The 24,771-nt window shown below is 38.7% G+C and overlaps 1 protein-coding gene across 8 annotated transcripts in view; it reads right to left on the reverse strand.

The window, feature by feature from the left end:
• Positions 1–24,771, reverse strand: part of SLIT2 (slit guidance ligand 2) — a 423,995-nt gene that overhangs the window by 47,771 nt on the left and 351,453 nt on the right. For all 8 annotated transcript variants that reach the window (XM_084626161.1, XM_084626159.1, XM_084626160.1 and 5 more), the window contains 5 exons: positions 19,590–19,661; positions 16,893–17,056; positions 8,775–8,899; positions 8,544–8,641; positions 6,917–7,056 (listed from right to left, as the gene is read on the reverse strand). In XM_084626161.1, the coding sequence (XP_084482287.1) occupies positions 6,917–7,056; positions 8,544–8,641; positions 8,775–8,899; positions 16,893–17,056; positions 19,590–19,661 (599 nt within the window). The remainder of the gene's footprint in view (positions 1–6,916; positions 7,057–8,543; positions 8,642–8,774; positions 8,900–16,892; positions 17,057–19,589; positions 19,662–24,771) is intronic.

A 24,771-nucleotide genomic window follows, 5' to 3' on the forward strand; every position in this document is an offset into this window, starting at 1 on the left:
ATTATATTTTTCTGTGTTAATGATGGTTTAGATGACTAAAATACAAATAATGTGGATGAAATGATGTTCACTTGTCACTGTTTATACTCTGGTTATCTATGGCATTTTACCCAGTGAGGACAAATAAAACCAGATTAGTCAGTTTCACTTTTATTTGTAGTCAATTTCAATTTTCAGTTCTCACACATTAGAAGAATGCTGGAAGGCCTGAGTTGCAAACATTGCTGAGAAATATTTTAAATACACCTGAAACATTGTTAATAGTTTTTTTCCCTTTAAAAAAAATTACGATACTGTTTCTATTAAGCAAGCAGTATCTCCCAGAATTCTAATTCTGGACATCTGGGCTGGTCTCCTCTCTCTGCAACTTCACAGAGGTGAACCAGTCTCTGGCCAGGCCTTCTCTGCTTCCACTTGCCACCAGATGAGTTATTCCCAAACTATGAAATCTGCATAGCCTCATAATTGACAAATATTCCAGAGATAATGAAACAACTATGTACATTAGATCAGCAAGGATTGTCCTACAGTAATGATTCTACTTAACGGCTGACCCTTGGCTCATGAGCCATCTAGGGTTCATAGAATTCTGCTTGCAGAAAGGAAATTATTGGTAAGAAAATTTCCATTCTGCAGCCCAGCATCTCCCACAATCCTGGATGTCTGGAAAGTAGCGAGCAGTGATCAGATATAGGGATGGTTATGAAAGAAGAGGTTGGTAGAAAAGAAGTACCCACCTTTTTGTGAGCTCACTCAAAGGTCCATATTATTCTAGACCACCATCTGCAGACCCTTCTGATAGAAAGTCCACCTTGTAGTGCTTAATGAAGATATTAGCTATAGACCAAGTGGTCGCTTTGCAAATTTCCAGAGTGGATGCACTTGCTCATTCCGCCATGAGGTTGCTAAGAATCTCGTGGATTGTGCCTTGATGCCTTCTGGTATAGGAAAACACTGATGATGTATAACAATCCACAATACATAGTCTAATCTGCCAGATGATGGAGCACTTGAAAACTCTAAGTCCCTGGCATTTTGTGTGCAAGGACACGGATTCTATACGTTTGAGATAGACTTTCAAGGCTCTTCTGATATCTAAGCTTGGATAGCTACTAAGAAACAAGTCTTAACAGATAAATAAAAGGCCAACAGTGAAGTCAAAGGCTCAAAGAGATGGCTTGCCAGTCCTCAAAACCAGAGGTGGGTTCCATTCTGGAAAGTGATTTGACCGCTAATCTGGCTAATTGGACTACTTGAAGGAATCTTGCTACCTGTGAATTTTCTGCCAGATAGCCAGAGGATCCTGAGAATAAGCACGCTCCTAAGAGCGGACACCTGACATGCAATGGTACAGGGCTAAAGGCCTCTTTCTACACCTTTCTGGAGGAAGTATAGAATGGTTAGGATTCCAGGATTTCCAGGATATGCATTATACTGAGTACTTGTAGAATCTGACCAGACAGAGGAGTATTTTTATAGTCTTCTAGCCAAAAGCAATGCCTTAATGACTCTGGAGGGCAGACTGAGACCTTCCAGTGCCTCCCTTTCAATAGCCTTGCTGTTAGTTGAAGTCATTTTGAGTCTAGATGAAGAGAGGATGTCCGCTCTCCACGAAAGCTGGTGTGGGAGTTACAGTTAAATGAGGTCTGAGAATCAAGGTCTCCTTGGCCAATGAGGAATTATAAGAATTACCATCGCCTGTTCTCATTTTATTTTCTGGACCACCTTCCCCAGTAGTGGGAAGGGTGGAAATGCACATAGTAGGCCCTGCAGCCAACTATGCAACAGGGCATCTGTCCCCAGGGCATAAGGGTCTGCCTCCCTTGTGAAGTATTTTGATCTCTTTGTATTCCTAGGATTCGTGAATGGGTTGGTTGAAGAGAAACCAAATGTCTGAACAATAAGTTTGAAGTGCTGAGATCCCTCTAAGCTTTCCCCCGGACCTCAATTTTGCTGTTTTCCCTTGGAGAATCTATTGTCCCTTTGATGTTACCTGAGTGAGGATGAGGGGCAAAAGGAGTGCCTCTGTCTGAAAGCCAGTCTAAACTCTCTTCTGGGGGCACTTAGTGAGGAAGGGAGAGATTGTTTGGATTTTGCTACAATCAGCCACCACCTTCCCCAGATTTTCTCCAAAAAGGAGAGACCATGTAAATTTGGCAGTGCAAAGAACTAGCTTAGAGTATCAACTGTTTGGAGATGGAGACATAAACAGTGTTTGACAGAGGCCATGGCACGGGCTGAGAAGCTCACTGCATCCATTGAGGTGAGAGCTACAAATGCTGCTGCTTGGGAGACTTGCTTTAAAATGGAACCAAAGTCAGGATGATCTCTGTCCTTAAGGGCTTTGGGATCTTGCAAAGCAGGTAGCTGCTAGGATGCTCAGAGTGTGGCGGAGGATGCTTCTAAGTCTTTTTTGAGAATGGCCTCCATCTTTCTATCCGTAGAATCCTTGGGGTAAAACGCCCCTTCAGAGGGGCTAATCATCCCAGGGAAGGGATGCTACAGAGCCATCAATAGATCCCTTAGGTTCTTGAACGTTAGTTATAGAGCCTGAGGTTGCTCTTGTTAATGAGCTTGTCCTTATCAGGCTTGTTCCATTCATCCCTAATCACTTCCTCGAAGGAAGAACAAAGAAGTATTGCTGCCTCGGGAAAGGCTTTTGAGACAAGAAATTTACTCTAAGGCTTACTCTGATGAGACTGCTCAGGTTGGGTCTGAATCATGGAACAGCCTTGATGCATGTAGCTTTACATTTCTTAAAAAAAACCCACGAAAAACCTTTGCTCTATTTTCCCCCCGATTCCTGTTTGGATTCAGAGCCAGACCGCTCACCTTCCCTAGTGGAGGAGCAGAAAGAGGATAAGGAGGAAAAGATGACATAGGACTTGTATTTCTTGTTTTTTTGTGTGATTTTTCTTTCTGTTTTTTGCCTGTTTACATTTTTTAACTTGTTTAGCTTGTTTCAGGATGTAATAGCTCTGCTGTGGCTTTGGTGAGGCCTTTTGCAGCTAGCCTTCCTTAGGGTCTGAAGCCCTCACAAGAAGTTTGATTCAGAATCCTCCCCTGCTGAGTCCCATTCCCCAGCAGGATGGGGGACTTCTTGTCCAACCTCTCCTGGTTGGCTTGTGAGGGAAGGAGTTTAATTAGAGGCACTGCTTCTTTCTCCAGGGCACTCAGAACTCACTTTTAGATGGGCGGGAGGGAGGGAGGAGGACTTTTGGCCCTACAAGCCTCCCCACTTTGTTCTGCAAGAGTTCCCTGGGACTTTCCCCCAAGTTGAGCAGTCAAGGTCCTCATCACTTTTGGAGCCTCACCCTGCTGGGAGTCCTGGTCCATTTTCCCCCATTGGAGTTGCGTCTGCCTGGGTGGGTAGGGAACCTGATCTGCCTGTCTGACTGATAGCACCAGGACCTAACAGATTTAGAGTTGGTTGTCTGAGTACAGACTGGGCACAACTTACTGTCTGCCAAGCCTGGAAAAGCTGCCTCGCAGTGCTTCAGTTTGACCCAATGTTTTCTTGGCTGTTCTGATTTGCCTGTACAGGGGAAGAGGAGCTAGCAGGAAGATGCTGAAGTAGAGACTCAGGAAAGGTTAAATCCCTGAGGGACTAACCAACTAAGGGAGGAGGAGGAATGCGGCAAGGAAGAGCACTGCTACCCACTGCCCAAAAAGTAGGCAGAAAAAGATAAAAAACAGAAGAGTGAGAGTGTGAGCTACAAAAACTGCCACTGTCTGCTGTCACAGAGAATATGGTGGCAAGCTGAAGCGAAGGGTGGGGAGGTAAAAGGGGGGAAGCATGGCCAGAGAGTGCAATGCCAAACACTGATCTGCTTCTGTGAAGCTGCAGAGAGAGGAGAGCAGCCCAGATATCCAGAATTGTGGGAGACAATGGACTGCAGTATGTAGAGATTGCTACATGTGAAATTTACAAAGTTCTTCATGCAGATTGAGTTACTTAGACTGAGATTTAGTTACTTACCTTTGAATCAGGCAGAGAACAAAATATCATAAAAACAATTTGTGACCTTTAACCAATTGTAACATTGTTTTATACTCTGTACACTACTGTTTCCCCATTCTCAGATCTTGACATGGTTTGTTAGCTGTACAAAGTTAAAATTATAACATGATAGGCTTATTTATTTATTTATTTATTTGAGACTGCAGGGTCAGTTAAGGCAGGATGTGAAGTCATTGTACACTGAGTGAAATCACAGTAGCTGATTTTATGGTGTATAGAGTTATATACACCAGGCAAATCTGGCCATATATATTTAGAAAGTATTTTCGTGGGGGGGAAAAAGGGGGAGGGACAGGATGAGGAAAACATGAGAGGTATTGAAGTATTTTAAAATCTTGACCATAATCTCTAAAGACCATACAATTAATAGTACAGAGCTTATAAAACTGTTTGGCCTTATTTTCAGAGATGTTGAGAACATACAGTTCCCACTGACTACAATGACATCAACAGGAATTGTGAATACACAGTACACCTCTGAAAACAGAGTTAATTGTTTTTAAGAGTTCAAGTTATTTTCTTTTTTAAACTAGACTTAAAGCAACAAGAAAACCAAATCAAAGTTTTGATTTAGAGAAACCAGGATGAAGTTTTCTTCTTAGAGCTATTCTGTCCAAGGACAGAATGCTGCCCTCCACAGAAATGTAATTACCTGACATTTCCCCAAGGACAAGTCAGCTTTTTTGTTTTGTTTTTAAAGTTACAATACTGTTTTCTGGTGTTTTGCCACCAGACTAAAAAACAAACAACTGCAACAGCAAATTAAAATAAAAACACATTACCAAGATTTCTCACTTCCCAAGTTGTTACATTACATTTCCCTAACCACGTACAGGCAGAGACACTTAAAAAGCAAAGCAGGACAGAAACTGTATAAAAATATGCTTAATAATTTTATGCTATTACATAATTAACTCTAAAGATGTTCATAAAATAGTTATGGCCCTGTGACGTTCGTGTCTCAGCAGACAGGACTGGAGTAGTCTAACGTATCTGGAGAAAAGACAGTCTGAGACAAAAGCCATAAAACAAAAACAAACCAAAACTCTGGTAACACACTACGAAGTTACTAGGGCTAAAAGCTCATGCAGATGAGGACTTAACCTTTTCCATGGATACACAAAACCTCAAAAGAGCTAATGCAGAAAATGGTTAGCTAATGACACCTAGCTCTATACTTCCATCTCTTCCAATCTGCTTGTGCAATGGAATGACTTACCTAGTGGCTAATGGAGATTTTGAAATTGCTGACAGCTAGCTGGCTGAGACTCAGCTCACATAAAACTGATATAAGGATTACAGGAAAAATGCCAGATATTATATATGCACCTTTATTCGGGCTGGGGTTTGGCTACCATTCGTTTCTAAGACTTACAGCTAGGGATTCTCTTGAATCGTCAGTTGCTCCTAGATATACTGTTAGTAGCAAATGGCAAAAGAGTGTTCTGTCATTTGTACTTAACAGAACATTGTGTCCTTTTCTTTTAGATGTGGACCTCACCATACTTATTCATACCTTTCCTATTTCAGTTATTGTAATTCACTCTGCATGGAGCTACATCACCAAATCATTTGGAAATTGCAGATAGTGTATGAATGCAGTTAAATGACTTGTAAGTGGTATTCCTTGTACAAAACACATTTCCCTGAGTTCTGTGACCTGCACATGTTGTCAATTGATTTCCAGGGTGCAGATTTAAGGTTTTGGCTTTAAGTTTTAAAGCCTAAAGGTATGGGCACTTAGTGGGGGTGTGGCATTCAAGTTAATATTGCCCTGGCTTAAACGGAAGAATGTTGGTGTTTGTGTTCTTGATGAGGACCTTGTTTTCTGGAATTCACTTCCCTCTTTGGCCATCCACCAGAGCCCAGATTTAGTGCTTTTTACAGCATGCTGCAAGACTCACCTGTTTTCTCGTATGTTTTCCTAGGGTCAGGGAGACCAACTGTGATTATGGGATAGGACGATCGAGTGGAGTTTATTCCGGCGTCAGGACAGTTCTTTAAATACTTTGTGTGTTTGATTATGAGTTACGTATTTAAGCTATATATGCACTTAGCAATTTACTGACACACAGTGAATGCATCTTAATAAATAAAATACCCTGCTTCCTGTTCTCTAAAGTTCCTGATTTTCAGGATCTTCCATTCCCACTTTCCAGCTGAGGCCACAGAGTCTATAAGAGTTACTACAGCAATAAAACTGGAGTAACCACGCTTTATATGAGAAAGGAATGGTTTATACCTGGCCTGCAACTGACACTGACAGGTAAACAACTACAAGAAAAAAATTACTGGGGAGCACATGTGTGCATGAGCATGCGCACTGGGGCTGAGAACAGAGGGAGATAAGATTATATTCCCTTGTCACCACTATGCTTTTGTGCAGAGGGAGGTCTTGCCACAACCACTGTTCTGTTCTGGCAAGGTGTGAGCCCTGTGCTCAGTTAATATTTTGTGGCGGTGGAGGAAGGAAACCATAAGGGTTGATCTTAGATCTGTACAGCTCCTACTTTTTTCCTTGACTGTCCTCCCTGGGGCTTAGCTGGACCTTAGTGCTGGTGAAGACAATTTTCTCTTTTAAATTAAAACAAAATGTTCATAATTTTTAACTTTCAAAATGTTATTTGTTAATTTAAAAAAATCAATGAATGAACATCAAGAGTGCATTGGTGCAGTGTGGTGTGTTGTTTGGTGTGTGTTTTTTGTTTGTAATTATACATTTGACCAAATAAACCAAATAAACGAGTCACAGGGTGAAAACCTGACCCCACAGTAGTCAATGGCAAAACTTCCATTGACCTCAGTGGAGCCAGGATTCAATCACAAACTTTAAAGCATAATGCTATTAATTTACAATCAGTGTTAAATTGCCTGCGTTTTTCCTCATATTCCTACCAGTATATTCAGGTGGGCAAAGGCAAGTGTAGTTGTTAATTCCATCTACACAGGTAGAATTATTTTCACAATCATTATCTTCGCAGTCATCAACATTCACTTCACAGTTTTCGCCTTCAAATCCATCTGCACAAGTGCACCTGTAATACAGAAAATATACTTGCTTATGATGAATCAGAGAACTAAACACACAGTTATAACATTAGTTATTAAGTTCTATATCATTTGTAAGAGTTCTACAGTTTTTTTTAAATTTTATAACACTGCCAGTATTTTTCAGAAAATAATTTTAATTATAGACCTATCCTTGCATTTCAAAACTAAATGTTTCCTTCCTCATTTATGTTCTTCTATTGAATGCATGCTACCTTTATATTATAGGACTGCTTATGAGTGCTGATCTCTAAAACTGATTTTTTAAAACATACAAAATATCACCAAAGTGTTATAATATATTAATACATAGAAGGCCTTTATCTTGGAAAGATTATGCATATGCTTAACTTTACTCATGTAAATGTTTGCAGGAGCAGAGTCTAATATACAATATACATGAATGTAACATAATGATGATTTATTTATTATGTAAAGACTGTAAACTCTTCAAGGCAGAGATTGTACCTTCATTTATGCATGTTTTCACAGCACGTAGCATATTAAAAACAAATAATAAATAAAAATATAATATTCATATCTATATATTATATCAATCTATCTATATACTTGACACATATTTTGATGTAATTCAGTGTATCTATTATATTTATATTGCACGCATAACTGTGGTTATGTTGTTAATTGGACTTTTGAAAACGCACACAATATTAAAAAAGAAGAAAGATAGGTCAAATTATGAGGTTTCAAACTGTGACTGTGTCCCTTTAGATTCTTATTAAAACATGACTATGGCATGATATTAAAATGTATAGAGTTAATTTTTAATTGGAAAGAGTCTAATCTTGAAACAGAATTTGGATATATAAATAAGGATAATTTCTTAATGAATTGCAGAATAAAGAGTGTTTCTTTTTAAAGTGGCATTTCTAACAAGCTTGAGGAGTAGATTAGCATTCTAATGTGAAATTATTAGTCATTTAATAAAGAACTATATTTCATAATTCATGAAGTACATCTGGAGTAATTGTACTGTGTGATTAAATAACAAGATTAAAAATGCTCACAGCATGTTTATCTACTGGCATAGTGGTTTGGAATGAATCATTAATTTTCTGTTTCACTGGGATTTACAATTTATCATTTATATGCTGTCTGTTGAAGTAATATACACAACAACAGCTGAATTGTGAGACTTTTTCAGCAGGGATCTAGCTAGCTATTAATTAACATAATGGAGTCAATACTATGTTGTCTTGCCCTGATATGCCTTGACTAATCATATTTTTTTTAAACAGTTTTAAAGCACTTTAAGCTTTCTAAGGACAGAATTTTTTCCTAATACTCCAGAAGCCCTGAAAGACTACTGCTGTGGTTTATCAACAAACATCTCCTCTCCTCATTACTCTCTAGGAGCCAAAGATTAACAGCCAAAATATTTTAGTTTTCCTTAACAAGCAGTTCAATCTCAGTAGACTTTTCTTTTGTTTTTATTGATTTAAAAAACCCCTACCAAAATCCATCTTTTTCTCCTTCTTTTAAATGGCAAGTTCCACCATGCTGGCAAGGATTACTGATGCAGGCATGAATTGGAATATCACAGTCCTGGCCCTGCAGACAGAACGACAAGATAAAATAAAACAAAAAAGACTGGTGGAAGAGAGCCAAAAGAGACTTTTCATGAGTGGGGCAAATGATGAAGCTTACATTTTCTTCAACTCTCTTCTCACCACCCAGTACATACCTTGAAACCATATGGGCAGGTACATCTGTAGAAGTCAACAGGATCACTATTACAAGTGCCATCATTTTTACATGGATTTGATAAGCAGGGACTACATTTGGCAAGTATATTAACATCCACAGGCCCTTAAACGAAATACAAATTTGATAGTCAGAAACTAACATCTCTCATCATTTATTTATTTTTGACAATACACTTGTGTTAATTTGCTTATTTTCTACTTATCCTGGTATTTCTGCATATTCCATATGCAGGACTAGCCTTAACACTTTTTTTTTTAAATCAAGACTGAAAATATTTGGCCTTCATCCTTCATTTACCAACAGTAAGAGAAAAAAAATCCACTGAACTATTTCCTCCTCCTCTCTCCTCAAGTCTAAAAATAAATAAATCATCTGTATCTACCATCCTCGCACCCTACTGTGTTCTGAAGGAAATGAACAACACAGTCACCATTCATTTGGCTCTGAAAACCAGAATGTCACAGTTTTCAGGCTTGTCCTTAGTGGTGTCACAGAAAACAGTGTTTTGTGCTGTTTTTCATTTTGTTTTAAACCATATCAACTGTCCACCTGGAGGATCTATGGGCTAGCTCAGCAAGTGAAATTATCACCGGTTGCATGAGCACAGAGGTATCATGGGACTACAGTGCAGAGGTCGGTCATAGAATGATGTTACCACCTTAACCTCCATGAAGCCTCCAAGTGAACATCCCTCTATTCTAACCCTCCTCTACAGAAAGCCATGCCCTTGTGCAACTTGAGATTATGGATACTCATGCATGTGGTGAGCCTACAAGCAATGTGACTGCACTGTCACCACATGCATACACCTACTGACTCAGATTGGGGCTGGTGTCCATGCTTCTGTTCACCTTCCCTGCAATACAGGTGAGCACTGTTTGTTAGTTTGTGTATTCAAGTACTCACCCTAATTGATTGTGGCAACAGAATTGAGCAACTAATACTTATGAAGTGTGAGGTTTCGGAATGTAAATCAGCTGAGAACTTTGTTGTGTACTCCCTATAATATTAAAATACTTCACAGTTGCCCTTTTTGAATTTTTGGAGCGTCTGCAAAAATGTACCTTTTCTTGTAACTTTTTTTGTGTGGAAAAAATTTCATCTAAATCGGGCAGAAATTATTTAACCAATTAACTGGGAGCCCGAAAATTTCAGAACACATTTTCCCCATGGTTCATTTTCTAATTATGAGTTGGGTAGACTGGATTTTTGTTACATGATTGAAGTCACATGCTATTTCTTCATGATGTCCAATTAGCAGAGCCTAACCCATGGTTTGTCTTTGTAGGCCCATGTGGGAGATGGGACCAAAAGAGAACAGAATGGCAACTGAGTCTGTCATTTATTAAGAATGCCTGATAAGTGTAGCCAACCATTGGCCCACTCTCCTCACTATCCAAGTTAAAAACAGTAGGTAAAGAAGAGTCTGTCACAGAGTCTACGTGAGATGAGGAGGACTGCATGGGGATGGAGAGCCATAGGGGGCCCTCCATGTTTTGATGTTAATCTAAACTAAACATCAAAACTTTTGAGGTTCCTATGTTATTAAGTTTACATGTGGCTGTTCAAACCTAAGGCTGGTTTACTGCATTATTTTATGTGTTTTCCTATGGCGAGGTTGGATTACTGTGTGCTCTTGAACTGTAAATAGTTATTATGAAGCAGAGGTTTATAACGAGGAGTATTGTTTAATAAGCAGTTTTATAAATGGGCAAGCTGGTTCAGTGCTTGTATGTTTAGTTTTGCAATTGCAAAGTCGAGGCTTGCATTTATCTTATTTCCTTTGTAATCCTACACAAAGGGTAAAAAAAAATTAAAGCTGAAAATAAGAATATTGTGTTATTCTGAAAGTCACAAATAAGCAAAGGAAAGCTGAAAATTGTAAAATACTCTACATCTCAATAGGGTAGGAAGCCAAAAACACCTTGTCTTTTCCTATCTCTTTAGTCAGCTGAGGGACAGGTATATTCAGCTGCTTTGTTATAGGTAAAAAGTAATCTTTTCTTGCTTGGGTGTAGCAGCCTGAAAAAGAAACTTTTTTTTTTTTTTAAATTCTCTGAAACATCGATGGTGCCTTGCAATAAAGAAGGCCAGTTGACATGTGACTGCTCCTTCCCAATATTATTTTACACAACTTTCATTTGCTAATCTTCAACCTGTTGCTATTTGCAATAAACATCCTGCATAAGTAACTTTCATTGAGTAATGCCATGGCTACACACTGAAACTATCAGGAAGAGACACTGGCTGGGGTCCAGGCCAGGAGAGTTATTTAACTCTGCCTTTTGGTGCTGACCCTTCTGGCATGTGATATGGAAGCCTTCTATCCTTGGTGTAATGCAGGATTGGTTACCCAGATGCAGAGCTGAACACACATCTTTGTGGGTGCTCTTGGGCTATGTCAACATTAAAGGAAAATTTGGTGGGCAGAAAATCACCTAAAATGGAAAGAGACTTTTCATGTGAAAAAAAAAAATCTAATATCAACAACAGCTTTGCCAGCGAATCAAAGACACTTCACAGATGACTTTGGGCATTAGGCTGGATAATTTTATCATTTAAAATAGTACACTGGAATAAAACATTTTATTTTGGGAGTTAAATAGGGAGATTTTGTTATATTGAAGAAAACAATTATGGAAAGGAGCTGAAAAGCTATGCCATCATAAAGATATTGTAGAGTGTTCTAGCATAGAAGAAGCTGACAAAAGTTTACTTTCAAAACGGCTGGCATTGGTGTGCTTCTGTGTCAGAGCTTGTATGACAATGTAAAGAAATAAAAATGCACTAAGCTACAGTAAGGAGGTGGTGTTTATTACTGGTGACACAAACTGTATATGGATCACTGACCATTCTTGTGTCATCAACTTATTTCAAACAAGAAGTGTAAAACTAATTAAAGTTCCTGTTAAAGAGACAAACAACAGAGCTATGCAAGTTGAAACAAATGTCATAAAATTATCTTAAAAGTCCTGCCTGAATGAATGTCATAAGACTCAATGGTTAAATCAAGCAAATATGGAGAAAGTGGGATGTACTGAAAAAAAGCAATTGGTAACTTATGACACTGTGCTGTAACCCTTAATCTTTACTTCCTCATCTCTGCTGTATATCCACATATCGGACACACTCTCCTTTCCTGCTTATGTAACAAAATCTTACTGTCAAAAATTTTGGTTATCTTAAAATTTAAAAAAATAGTATCTATAATTTTGATTCTCCTCTGAAGTTCTTTGATCTAAAAATCTAAATGGAAATCCTGTGGGAAGAGGCTGTTTTGGGAGGTTTCTGGTAATCTGTAGTGTTGGATCAGAAATATCAAAACAGCAACAAAGGCCAGTAGTGTCACAGTGTAGGAAAAAGAAGAAATACCATTTTTTAATTATCTCAAGAAGTGTTTTGAGCTTTTGGTGAAATTTCTGTCAGCTCGTTTTATGTAAGTCAGTTTACCCTACCATAATTAGACAGAATCCAACATTCTAATTTTCCTTGTATAATGTGAATTCAGCTCAAAGGATAGAAACGCCATGTGAGTAAAAAAAGTAAATAAAATCTCATTTACAAAAGGCCTAGTACAAATCAAAGCCAGTTGTCACCTTTAACGCCACATCTAGAGAGCCTGCTCCTATTCCTGCTTATTCAATAGGAGCAGAAACAGATGCTACACTTTTTTTTCTTTTTTTTATATCTTCCTGTTCTCCTCCTTTATGCTGTTCTCAGTTTCCTCTCTTTACTGCTCTTTTCATTTTGGGTACATTTTCAAAAGTGCTTAACTGATTTAGGAGCCTAAGGACCTGTCTACACAGCAGGGCAATGCACTCTATGGGAGTCTGATTTCTAAAATACACTTTACTGTGCGTTAACTGTTCCATACAGACCATGCTGGTTTGAAACAGTATTATGTTAAAGCACACTGGAGAAACTTTGGTGAACACAAGCAGGATTTACACAGACCAATTAATTCACAACATATTAGTGTGCTTTATAAATCACAACCCCATAGAATGCATTACTCCACCATATGGACAAGCCCTAACTTACAATTTCAAAAGTGACTTGGACACGTAGAAGCCTAAGTCCCAATGAGACAGTAATTAAAGTTGTGCCTGATTTTGCGTTATAAATACTTATTTCTAACTGAAAAATTTGAGTCACCTTTTTAAAGCTATCGGGTTACAAAAAAGGAAAAGTTTCAGATACTTTTAATTGAACTCTTGCTCAAAAAACAATGTTTTAAAAAATATTTTGTGCCCACATTAAACCTTAATGTAAACATAAGCTAACACTTTAGAGTCTCTCTGTGTGTAGAGATAAATGGAAATAAAACAAAGGTTAGTTAAGATAAATAATGTGAATGTCTTAGACAAGACCTACAGAGAAAGAAAGGATAGCTCTTTCTACACTCTGTTGCTTAGCTGACATGGTTTAAATAGTTTTCAGATGTTTGTTTACTTTGTAAACCCGTAACAGCAGTAAAGGGGTAGCTCTAGGACCCGATTCTTATTTGCACTATGCCCTTTCACACCCCTCTGCAAATGTAAAGGGGGCTTCATGTAAAGAAGAATCAGGCCCATAGGCTACTGCTCAGTATTGTACATTATATAAAAGTCCACAGCATGGGTATATATTTTACTTACCAAATAAATCTGTTAAATACCAAGGGGTTTTGTATAATGTAGAAAATGAGCATGTAAGATACATACAGTCTATATGACACTTTTTAAAGGAAAAATAATATAAACAAAACCAAAATTAGCTCACAGAGAAATGTGTTGGAAGAGGATACCAAGGTTATTTATATAGTGATATTGTACAACATATAACAAAGAATCACCCATAAACTCATCCAAGAAAAGAGCGGGGGAAAACAAACAGTAAACATGCATGTTTTAGGAAAGGAGTCTGCTTGAGATACATGTAGGGAAGGTCAGAAGGTCTAGTCTTAACCAGATAACCCATTCAAGGGCTATTTACAACCTTACCTGGTGTGAGAAAACCACAAGGCCCTGGAATCTCTAGAAGCAGGGCATGGATTGTGAAAAGCCAAAAGTAAAAGATTGAGAGTCCGTTAGAGGTATGTATAAAAATAAAAACTAGAAAAAAATCCTAGGGAAAAAATAGACTAAGGAAAAATGTAATCAGGAGAGGTCCCTATAACTTCAAAAATAATTCACCAGCTTCCAAAGATTCATTTATGTGAATGTTTACCACTCAGAAGGGATTTTCACTGGAAGAGTTGTTTTCCATTGGATAGTAACGAGCTGTTACATAAGCCAACCTCAACAATACATTTTGCTTTCAATAGCAACCCAAATACTGATAAGAAGGAATTATCTGCAATTCTTCTTCTCTGAATACATACATTATAACAAATTACCATTCTTGGGTCTGTGCATCTACATGTGACCAAAGCAGAAACCCCGAACTTCCAAGTTCCAAATTCTTGGTTCCAGCAGGGACACCTTGTACAGCACACATGTTCCTCCCAATGTCCCTGCTGCCAGATGCATTCTATGCAGAAGGATAAATTACTTATGTATGAATGGAAAAAAACCCACACCCTGAATAATAAAGACAAAATGTGTTACAGGGCCTTCAACTCACTGCGGAGGGTGGTGATGACTGGTGATCTGTTATCATGTGTATCTTCACAGAATGGCTGTTGCAGGCAAGTAATTCTTTCTTCTCTAAAGACACCCATCATAACAGATCCCCACTCCTGAGAGATAAAGCAGCTACAGAAAATTTTCTATGAAGGGGTGAAGAAAGAAAAAGCTGCAATAGGGAACAGAAGAAACACAAGCAAGATGCGCATACCTTGAACAGTAACACTAAAAGATGAGGAGTACTTGTGGCACCTTAGAGACTAACCAATTTATTTGAGCATGAGCTTTCGTGAGCTACAGCTCACTTCATCGGATGCAAAAAAAAAGATGAATAGATCTAGATATATAGAGTGAGTGTGTGAGAGAAGACACTGCATACATTTTAAAGTATTTCTATTTTAAGCAAAGATTATTAAAAAAACCTGACAAAATTAACTGTAAAAGGAGGGGGGAGAAAAAGATCCGCCCCCATACCCTATCCCTCTACACAAAGCCTGGAAAGAGTGTTTGTGGTACTAGTAGTACATCACATCTCATATCCTGTCTAGTTATAAAGCATGTCAGAAATAATGCTTAGCAAATGTGTATAGAGAAATCCAAGAGGATGGTTTCCAAATCTCCTAGTCAGACCTAGATGATTTGTTTGTGGCAGCAGATTTGTCTCATAAGGAACCAGCCTTGACATGACTTGAGAGCAACAGTCATGTCAGACTAGAACAATAGTTATCTTAGGGACAGCAAAGCCTAATGAATTAGTGTAAAACTCAACACAAACAGGTTAGATTTCTAATGGCTTTAATGTACTAAAAGCCTACTTGACCTTCCGTCACCCAACTGTGGAGAAGAGCCTCACTGAGGTGAGCATGCTGGAAAATGGAAAAAGAAAATCATCCTGATGATCAACTAAGGTAGAATTCTATAACTATTTTAGGAAAGGATGTAGGATGCATCTTAGGCACCACCATGTCTTTGAAGAATTTGCTAAAAGGTGAATCAGTCAATAGAGCTTGGAGCTCACTCAGTCTGTAAGCTTAAATCACTACCACAAGAAAATAGCCTTGCACGGAAAAACTGACTTCACATTTATTAAGCATCTCAGGAGGAGTTATCAATTTAGGCAGGATCACTTTAATAATCCCATATTTCTTATTCTTTTTATTGGGTGATCCAAAGTATTTAACTTTAAGAATCTAGAGACAAGGGGGAGCAGCAAAAGTGCTCTACACATTTAAAAGGTTTAAGAAAAGAAAAGAAAAGAAAAGAAAAGAAAAGAAAAGAAAAGAAAAGAAAAGAAAAGAAGTGGGGAAAGAAAGCCCAATATGTAAAATAACACAAGTCCTGTTTCACATAAGGGCCAAGAATTAGGATAGCCTAACACCTTAGAGACCACAAACTTAGTCAGATTCATAAAAAAGACTGAACTGTTATCTGGATAACAACAACATCCAGAGTGATAACAGTTAACGTGAACAAAAAGAGTATAGGGGAGGAGATAAAACCTTAAAACAATCTCTTTACTCTAAACTATTAGGGAATAGGATAAGACCATCATGGAGGGAAACTACCCCACATTTCTGTGCTGTGAGGTTTCTTGCACCTCCCTCTGAAGCATCTGGTGCTGGCCACTGCTGGAGACAGGATACTGGGTCTAATCCAGTCTGGCAGTTTGTGCTGCATCATAGGAACTGCAAGGCTCACAAACCGAATAATCATGGAAATGTTTACAAGTTTTGCTGGAAATATTGAGAATGAAGCACCAGAGAGTAGTGAAATTATATTCTTTGATGAATAAGGTAAGAGTTATAACAGTGTTTGCAACAGGTAACAATGCAGTGGGCCCTATAGAAAGCGCATTTATCTTGAATTCAGCTGGATGTAACTGTTAACATTTTAATTTTTGTAATAAAGAAATTTGAGCACATTTTATTGTTTAAAATATTTTAAAAGAGTTTCTGAATTACTCAATTTATGAAGTGTCATCTTTAACAGTCAAGGTTTTCCTAGCAGAGAGCACAAATGTTCTTACAACTCGCTTAGGCAGGAGCACACTGTTTTGTGGCTCATGGAGAGGATATATACAGTGTGTCACTTTATAACAGTAGTGTATCCAGGGTTCCCACTGTGCTGCTATGAAATGAAGCTATGCCACTGATTTAAAGAAATAAGTCTGCCATGTGTCCAGCATTTCAACTGTGAACCAGAGAAGCTTCTTCTACAACTTTTGTCAGAAAGGAACTGGAAATTGGAACACTTACAAGAATTTATGCTGCATAGGTTGAGATGCTCTTTGTTGGAACCAATGGCTATAGAACTTTGAGTATGAGGAGTATCCACCTTGGTCCTGCCCATGACAAAGGACCCAACAGTAAAGGCGTTATAATGAATATCTTTAGAAAGTATCATTTCACAATTTCACATTTCACAATTCAACTATTCCACTGTAAAATTTCAAAATTGACTGCCACATCAGAAGAAACATAAAACAGTACCTTGGCAAGTAAATTTTTTAGATGGAGTTGTGAGAAGTAGTTTATCTGCCATTTCTCCAGGACCAGCACAACGTGCAATACCAGGTTCTTTGTATTCTGACTTTACCCAATCGGACAACCATTGCATGTTACAATCACAGTACAGAGGATTTGCTCCAATAGCACTGGGGGAAAAAAACATAACAGTCTTATGTGCTTGCTTTGTATAACAAAAACAAATCTATAATCAGCAGAAAACTCCTAAAAGCTAAATGCGCTACATGGATTACCTGGATCTTGGCTTTGAAACTAGGACTCAGCAACAAACTTTGCCAGAATGCTAGCCATTGTTCTCAGTTACATTAATATGGATTTTGGAGAACTGATGCTAATGAGCTCAGTATCACCCTTTGTACTTAAATGGTCAATGTATTTGAGTTTAACAAAGAGCGTCTGAAGCTGTGGAAGAAATTTTGTAATGGGAAGTTAAGTTAGCCAGAGGATGAAGTAAAACCCTTGCACTCCAGTGGCTCTTCAACTGGGGCTTAAGGCCACCCTGCAAAAAATGGGGGAAACCATTAAAAGAAATATACTTCCCTCTTCCAGTTCATGGCTGCATGCCCTGCATAAATCATTTGCTTTTACCTTTCTCCCCACAAAACTGCAATTTATTATTTTCTCTTTGGAGCTCTGCCAATGAATATAAACCCATGGTTACTGATCTCATCAGAGATCTCCTCTTCATGATTATGTAAGGATATTCCCCGAGCAAGCTCAGTGCTTATGGCATTGATAGCAGTCAGTAGAGGCAGGCCTAAAAGACCTGCTCCTGGGGAAGGACAGAACTCTGCCACTAACAATCTGAAATAATGCAACATGTTTAGCAAGTTCCATTGAATCATTATCCCCTCAGTGGGCCCTATAGAAAGCGCATTTATCTTGAATTCAACTGGATGTAAATGTTAACATTTTAATTTTTGTAATAAAGAAATTTGAGCACATTTTATTGTTTAAAATATTTTAAAAGAGTTTCTGAATTACTCAATTTATGAAGTGTCATCTTTAACAGTCAAGGTTTTCCTAGCAGAGAGCACAAATGTTCTTACAACTCGCTTAGGCAGGAGCACACTGTTTTGTGGCTCATGGAGAGGATATATACAGTGTGTCACTTTATAACAGTAGTGTATCCAGGGTTCCCACTGTGCTGCTATGAAATGAAGCTATGCCACTGATTTAAAGAAATGAGTCCGCCACATGTCCAGCATTTCAATAGGCAGTCCTGGAAATGCCTTCGGTATTCCACTGCCCTTGAGACTGTTCCACATCCTGATCTCACACCACTAGGCCTTCTGAGAAAGTAAGAGGATCCCAGGAAAAATGATCAGAGCATGGCTCAAATACCATGAACAGAATGAAGATTGCAGAAATGCTTCTCATTCTGCCTGACCAAGCAGGAAGGACTTCTGTGATTTACCCTGCTGAACCCACTCACTTAGTCAGGCATGGGGAGCAGTAAAAAAAAAAAAAAAAAAAAATAGATCCAGTTCTATAGATGCTTTTATTCTCCTTACTCCCATGTTACACATACAAGAGGTACCCCCCCTCCTTGCTATTGTTCCAGAGAAAAAGAGGAAATGGTTCTCCACCTATGAGAGAGGGAAAATGCTCTCTGCCTTCTCAAGAGAAAGGTGATGCTTCCAGCTTCAGATTGAGGGAGAGAAATATCCCTTGTTAGAAAAAGAACAAGAGGAAGAATATGATAGAACTTTCTCCTACCTAGAACCCAGGGGAAAAACAGCTGGAGTGCATAAAGCAGTCACCTCTCCAAAAAAGCAGAGGTATGCTCTGTCTGCAGACACAGTGACATGATGCTATGTCACCACGAGATGGCATAAAAATGCCACCAGGTAGAGCTGAGATGAGGGGAATTACTCTACTTAAAAATCAAAATATAGGCAAGTCTAACATGATTGGCAATACAACAGGCAAACAACCTTTTTATGGGGGTGGGGGTAAGGAGAGGGTCAAACTTATTTGATCATACATGTTTTTAAAATGCTTCCAAAGAGCATGACCAAAGATACTTATAGCTGCCATCTTGGAATCATGGAAGGGGAAGAGAAAAACTCGGATGGTTAAAGTACAAGAGAAAGCAGCCACTTTGTCATTTTACTTTACATGTACACAAGAAATTCCTTTCACTCTTCTTTCATAACCTCCATCTCCTACTCCCTTTCCAGTTCCCTGTGCCAGTTTCATCTGTCTTCATGCACATGTGTCATCCTGATAGCAGCATTTGAATGAATTGTAAATAAGGATGAAACCAAAATTAATCAGTACCCTTTCAAATTTCTGTGACATTCCCAGAGGCTGAATACGTCTGAGCACAAAGCTGGACCATTACTTGCTTACAGCAAAACAAAAACAGATGACTCCACATATAAAGACACTTAAAAACTGCATCTGCTCAGCAATGTCAAACTCAGGTATGTCTGTACACTTGTATGCAGGAATATACTCCCTCCTCTCTTGCAAGGATCAGATTCAGTATTTTCCTCTAAACTCCAACGGTTCCAATTCACCTTCGCTCTTTGTAGCACACAGAAAACTGAGCAAAATAGCCAGATGTTACTCTAGAAAAAAGTCTTTCCATGAAATGCTGATCCAGGCAGGAGGTCCACATACATGTAAGTAAAAAATATATGACTGAATACTCACAGATGTGATAATGCTGAAAGATCATTAAAAGCTCCTTCAGGAACAACAGAAATATCATTGCCATGTAAAGACCTAAGGAAAAGAAAATAACCAAAATAGGTATTTTTTTTTGAGGAAGCACAAGTGAACTTGCCTTTTGTTATTTTTCAACAACTATAGATGCATGGACCTCAGCAGTTTAACTCTGCAGGCTTGTGATTTTACAAACTTGATTCAGTTTCACATTTAATTTCAGTTCCTGTGCATTTGCAGCCTTCCCACCTGCCTGCCTCTCAGGTTTTTGTTCTGAATTAGGACTAAAAATTTAAACGGTTTTATTTTTTAATTAAAAAAATAAAACTTGCTCAAGATGCAGATCAACTATTAATACTGCAGTACTTAGTAGGTTCAGAGCAGGGAAAAGAAGAGAAAGTAATTCTTTGTTAACTTTTCAGAAGCTCAACTAGAATTTCACTGATTGTGTTTGTGCTCTTCATTTGCTTTTTGCAACACACATGCCACAAAGGTTCATGAAAACCAATTGTGAATCTGTAACTGATATTAATATAATCATAAAATGAAATTCTGTATTGATGAAAAACACAGGGGTGGTTCAGTCATATCTGGGGCAGATCTACCCAAAAGGGTTCTCCCTTCCTACCTATGTAAACTTTCATTCATGCATATAGCTACACATACCTAGGCTTATGATTAAAATCGTATGAGGTGTTTTTATAGTTGTGTAGGCTAAAGCATGGTGCGTTAATATGGCAACTGAGTACACTGGCCCTGAGTACTGAAATGCAGGGTAAGGGGTGGACCTCCAATAACTGGCTCGTTTGACCTAACAGAGGTCAAAAGGAAGGAGCTGAGTCCAGATTTGGAAACTGCTGGTGTTCATATGGTGTAAAGGCACACCTCTGAAGCTACTATCTTGTTCTCTAGAATCTCAGCTTTCGTTAAGAAACAAAAACAAAGAAATCCCCAGTAAAACTCTGTTGTGATTGTGAAAAAATCCTCAAATGTGAATAATGTGATACAGAGATAAGAACAATAGCTGAAAGGTGTGAATTGCCCCATTCAGATCAGGTAGTGATAACTCAGAACCTAGTGATATTAATGATGACATTTAAATTACTTCATTCCTCATGTAAGGAAGAAGAGGGAGGACCACAGAACTGCACACTTTACTGTGAACAGCCTCTCATTTTAGTGCTAGAAGTGGGTTGCATTTGGCCTCCCCCCCACCCCCGTTAAGGAGGAGCCAAACTTCAGGAACCTAGCAGATCCCTTTGGAATACCAAAGTCCCACATAGGAGAAGACAAACTCAAGGAGCCTAGTGGAGCTTAGAGAGCTTCTCAAATAATTTGAGCATGCATTCAATTTGCTGAGAGCAATGCCTCATTTTGGTGACTCACATGGGTAGGTCTCATTTTGTGTGCAGCGCTTGGAAGAATTTCATCATCTTCTCCTCTACACCCCCAATCTAATGCCTGGGTTGAGTTGCCTTCTTTGTGAATTAGTCACCATCTTTCCTAGGAAGCAGGTGTTGGCACTTGCAGGTAAGCCTAAAGCACTCTTACATGGCATAATGTCTTTCTACAGGCTGCTCTCAGTTGTGGTAGACTACGAAATAATATGATACAGGCTCTGTTAGGGCCTTCGACTAGAGTGAGTGAGTGACTGAGTGAATCTGGAATTAGAGCATGCTCCAGGTTAGAGCATCAAAAGGGGTAAAACTGGTGATAGCTTGGCTGGCTAACGCCTACCTCCTTTCACCACTGTCAGCACAGGTTGCCTTAACAAGTTATCCTGTTTATAGATTTAATAAAGTAGCTAGTATGTGAATAAACATCCAGTTATATCTCTCCATCCTCACTGTCCCTTCCCATTCACAGTATGTCCTTTACTGTTCACACAGGCAAGACAAAAGATGTTAGCCCAGCTGGGTTGGAGCAGTGATGGCCAGGGTTGCTATGAGGGTGGGTGCGCAGAGAGATTCTTTCAGGAGGAAAGGAAGTTAGGGACAAAATAGCTAAACAGGGGAGAGAGAAACAGATGGACTGGTTTGAAGTAGGGCCGTCAAGCGATTTAAAAAATTAATCGCAATTACTTGTGATTAATTGTACAATTAATCGTGCTGTTAGACAATAACAGAATACCATTTATTTAAATATTTTTGGACGTTTTCTACATTTTCAAATATATTGATTCCAATTACAACACAGAATACAAACTGCACAGTGCTCTTTATCATGAAAGTTGAACTTACAAATGTAGAATTATGTACAAAAAAAACTGCATTCAAAAATAAAACAATGTAAAACTTTAGAGCCTACAAGTCCACTCAGTCCTACTTCTTGTTCAGCCAATCACTCAGACAAACAAGTTTGTTTACATTTGCAGGAGATAATGCTGCCTGCTTCTTGTTTACAATGTCTTCTGAAAGTGAGAACAGGCATTCGCATGGCACTGTTGTAGCCAGCATTACAAGATATTTACATGCCAGATACACTAAGGATTCATATGTCACTTCAACCACCATTCCAGAGGACATGAGTCTATGCTGACGACGGCTTCTGTTTGATAACGATACAAAGCAGTGCGGACTGATGCACGTTCAGTTTCCTCATCTGAGATCGATTTTCTTTTTTGGTGGTTCGGGTTCTGTACTTTCTGCATCGGAGTGTTTTAAGACTTCTGAAAGCATGCTCCACACCTCATCCCTCTCAGATTTTGGAAAGCACTTTAGATTCTTAAACCTTGGGTCCAGTGCTGTAGCTATCTTTAGAAATCTCACATTGGTACCTTCTTTGCGTTTTGTCAAAACTGCAGTGAAAATATTCTTAAAATGAACAATATGTGCTGAGTCATCATCTGAGACTGCCATAACACGAAATATATAGGAGAATGCAGGTAAAACGAAGCAGAAGACATATAATTCTCCCCCAAGGAGTTCAGTCACAAATTTAATTAATGTATTATTTTTTTAATGAGCATCAGCAGCACGGAAGCATGTCCTCTGGAATGGTGGCCAAAGCATGAAGGTGTTGGATCATATTAAAGAAGTTCTGTATTAAAATCACAAATGAGTTTGGTTCCCCATAGTTTAAATTCCAGGGTATTACTAATTAAGAGGTCTCTTGGTTTTTGGTTCTGTTTCTCTCCCTCTATGTGTGAAACTTGCAAGCTGCTAATTGTGTTAGTACATTCTAAGACAGAGTCTGTTCTCAAAGCAATTCACAGAGAGAGAGACTCAAAGCAATACTCTAACAACAAAAACAACACCCAGAGACTCCCCGCCCTTTTGTTGTATTAACAATTGTGATTAAAATAGAGATAGAGGATGTATGTGGATGGATGCTTGGTGTGGATAACTGAATGATCAGGGAGGTACCAGCCTAAGAATCCAGTGTCCATCGGCTGAAGAAGGCGTCAAGTGGAAATAACCAGAGGACCCCCAGAGGGCAGACTGGAATCCACCCAACAGCCTCAAGAATGGGAGAACCAAAGAACAAGATAACATCTAGCAGCATGGAGCCGTCAGGAATGTGCTATCTGCTGATTGATTCAGCAACAGCATGATGAAGCAATTCTCATAGACTGGCATAGGAAGAAATTCCTATAAAAATAGACTCTAAAAAGTGAGAACTTTGGGGTCTGATTCTGCAAACCAACTTCCAGGAGCATCAGATGAGCAACTGACAAGGCCCTGCTCCCTCCTCATGTCCAGGCCACCTGGCCAGTGGCTTGGCATGAGCAACTCTAAGGCTGGTAACTATGATAACAACCTTGCAGAACCTATGTGTGTGTGTTTGTATGAATGAATGTGTGAATAAATATGAGATTGAATGGAATGTTATAGCTATAACTAACTGCTTACTATGATTCTTTCGGTATTCACAATAAATGTGGTATTTTGCCTTTTTCCCTTTAATAAGATCCTGCTGGTTTTTATTTTATTGGTATAACAAAGGGGTATATAAATGTTTAGCATATCTGGCATGTAAATACCTTGTAACACTGGTTCCAAAAGTGCCATGTGAATGCCTGTTCTTATTTTCAAGTGACATTGTAAATAAGAAGCAGGCAGCATTATCTCCAGTAAATGTAAACAAACTGGTTGGTCGTAGCGATTGTCTGAACAAGAAGTAGGTCTGAGTAGACTTGTGGGCTCTAAAGGTTTACATGGTTTTGTTTTTGAGTTATGTAACAAAAAATATCTACTTTCATGATAAAGAGACTGCACTACAGTACTTGTATTAGCAGAATTGAAAAACACTATTTCTTTCATTCATCATTTCTGCAGTGCAAATATTTGTAATAAAAATAATAATATAAAGTGAGCACTGTACATTTGGTATTGTGTGTTGTAATTAAAATCAATATATTTGAAAATGTAGAAAAACATCCAAAATATTTAATAAATTTCTATTGTTATTCTATTGTTTAACAGTGCAATTAAAACTGCAATTAATTGTGATTAATTTTTTTAATTGCAATTCATTTTTTTTTGAGTTAATCATTTTTTTTTTGAGTTTACTGTGATTAATCGACAGCCGTAGTTTGGAACATAAGCTAGAGAGGAGGGTGGAAGGAGAAATCTCCTGGGAGAAGAGCAGCGACACTTTGTTTAGGGGAGAATAGGGGCACGGATACATTAGTTGAAGGAGGGGCAATAATGGGAGGGACAGGGAGGCTGAGGCACAGGGAATATAAATAAGGCCAGGATAACTGCGAGGTAAGAGTGGAAACAACAAATAGCAGGCAGCATGAAACAGGCAGGTAGGGGGGCATAATGGAAGGGGATCTTCCAGGAAAAGGGTCCTGAAGGAAATCCCCAAGGAGGCAGTAGGAGCATCCAAGAGTAAAATCCTAGAAGTACCCCAGGTAAGGGCAGCAGAAGCAAGGAAAATGAACTTGTGGCTTGAAATATTCTCTATCCCAATGCCATTCCCTCATATCTGATAGAGACAGGCAGCTCCAAAAACTAGCAGTGCCTGGTGACATTCATGTCTAAAAGTTAAAGAAGTCCCAGAACTCTAACTACACATCCAAAGGCCCTGGTCATGTTCAGCTAGAAGTCAGGATGTGAACTGGGTATAGAATACCTGTGATGTTTCTGTGCCAGCAGGAAATTATCCATAAGCCAGAGGAATTCATTATCAGATGGTTAAACTGGATTTTTGGCTGCTTTGCACC

This window comes from Lepidochelys olivacea (assembly GCF_965140295.1).
Source record: "Lepidochelys olivacea isolate rLepOli2 genome assembly, chromosome: 4".
NCBI classification, from domain to species: Eukaryota; Metazoa; Chordata; order Testudines; family Cheloniidae; genus Lepidochelys; species Lepidochelys olivacea.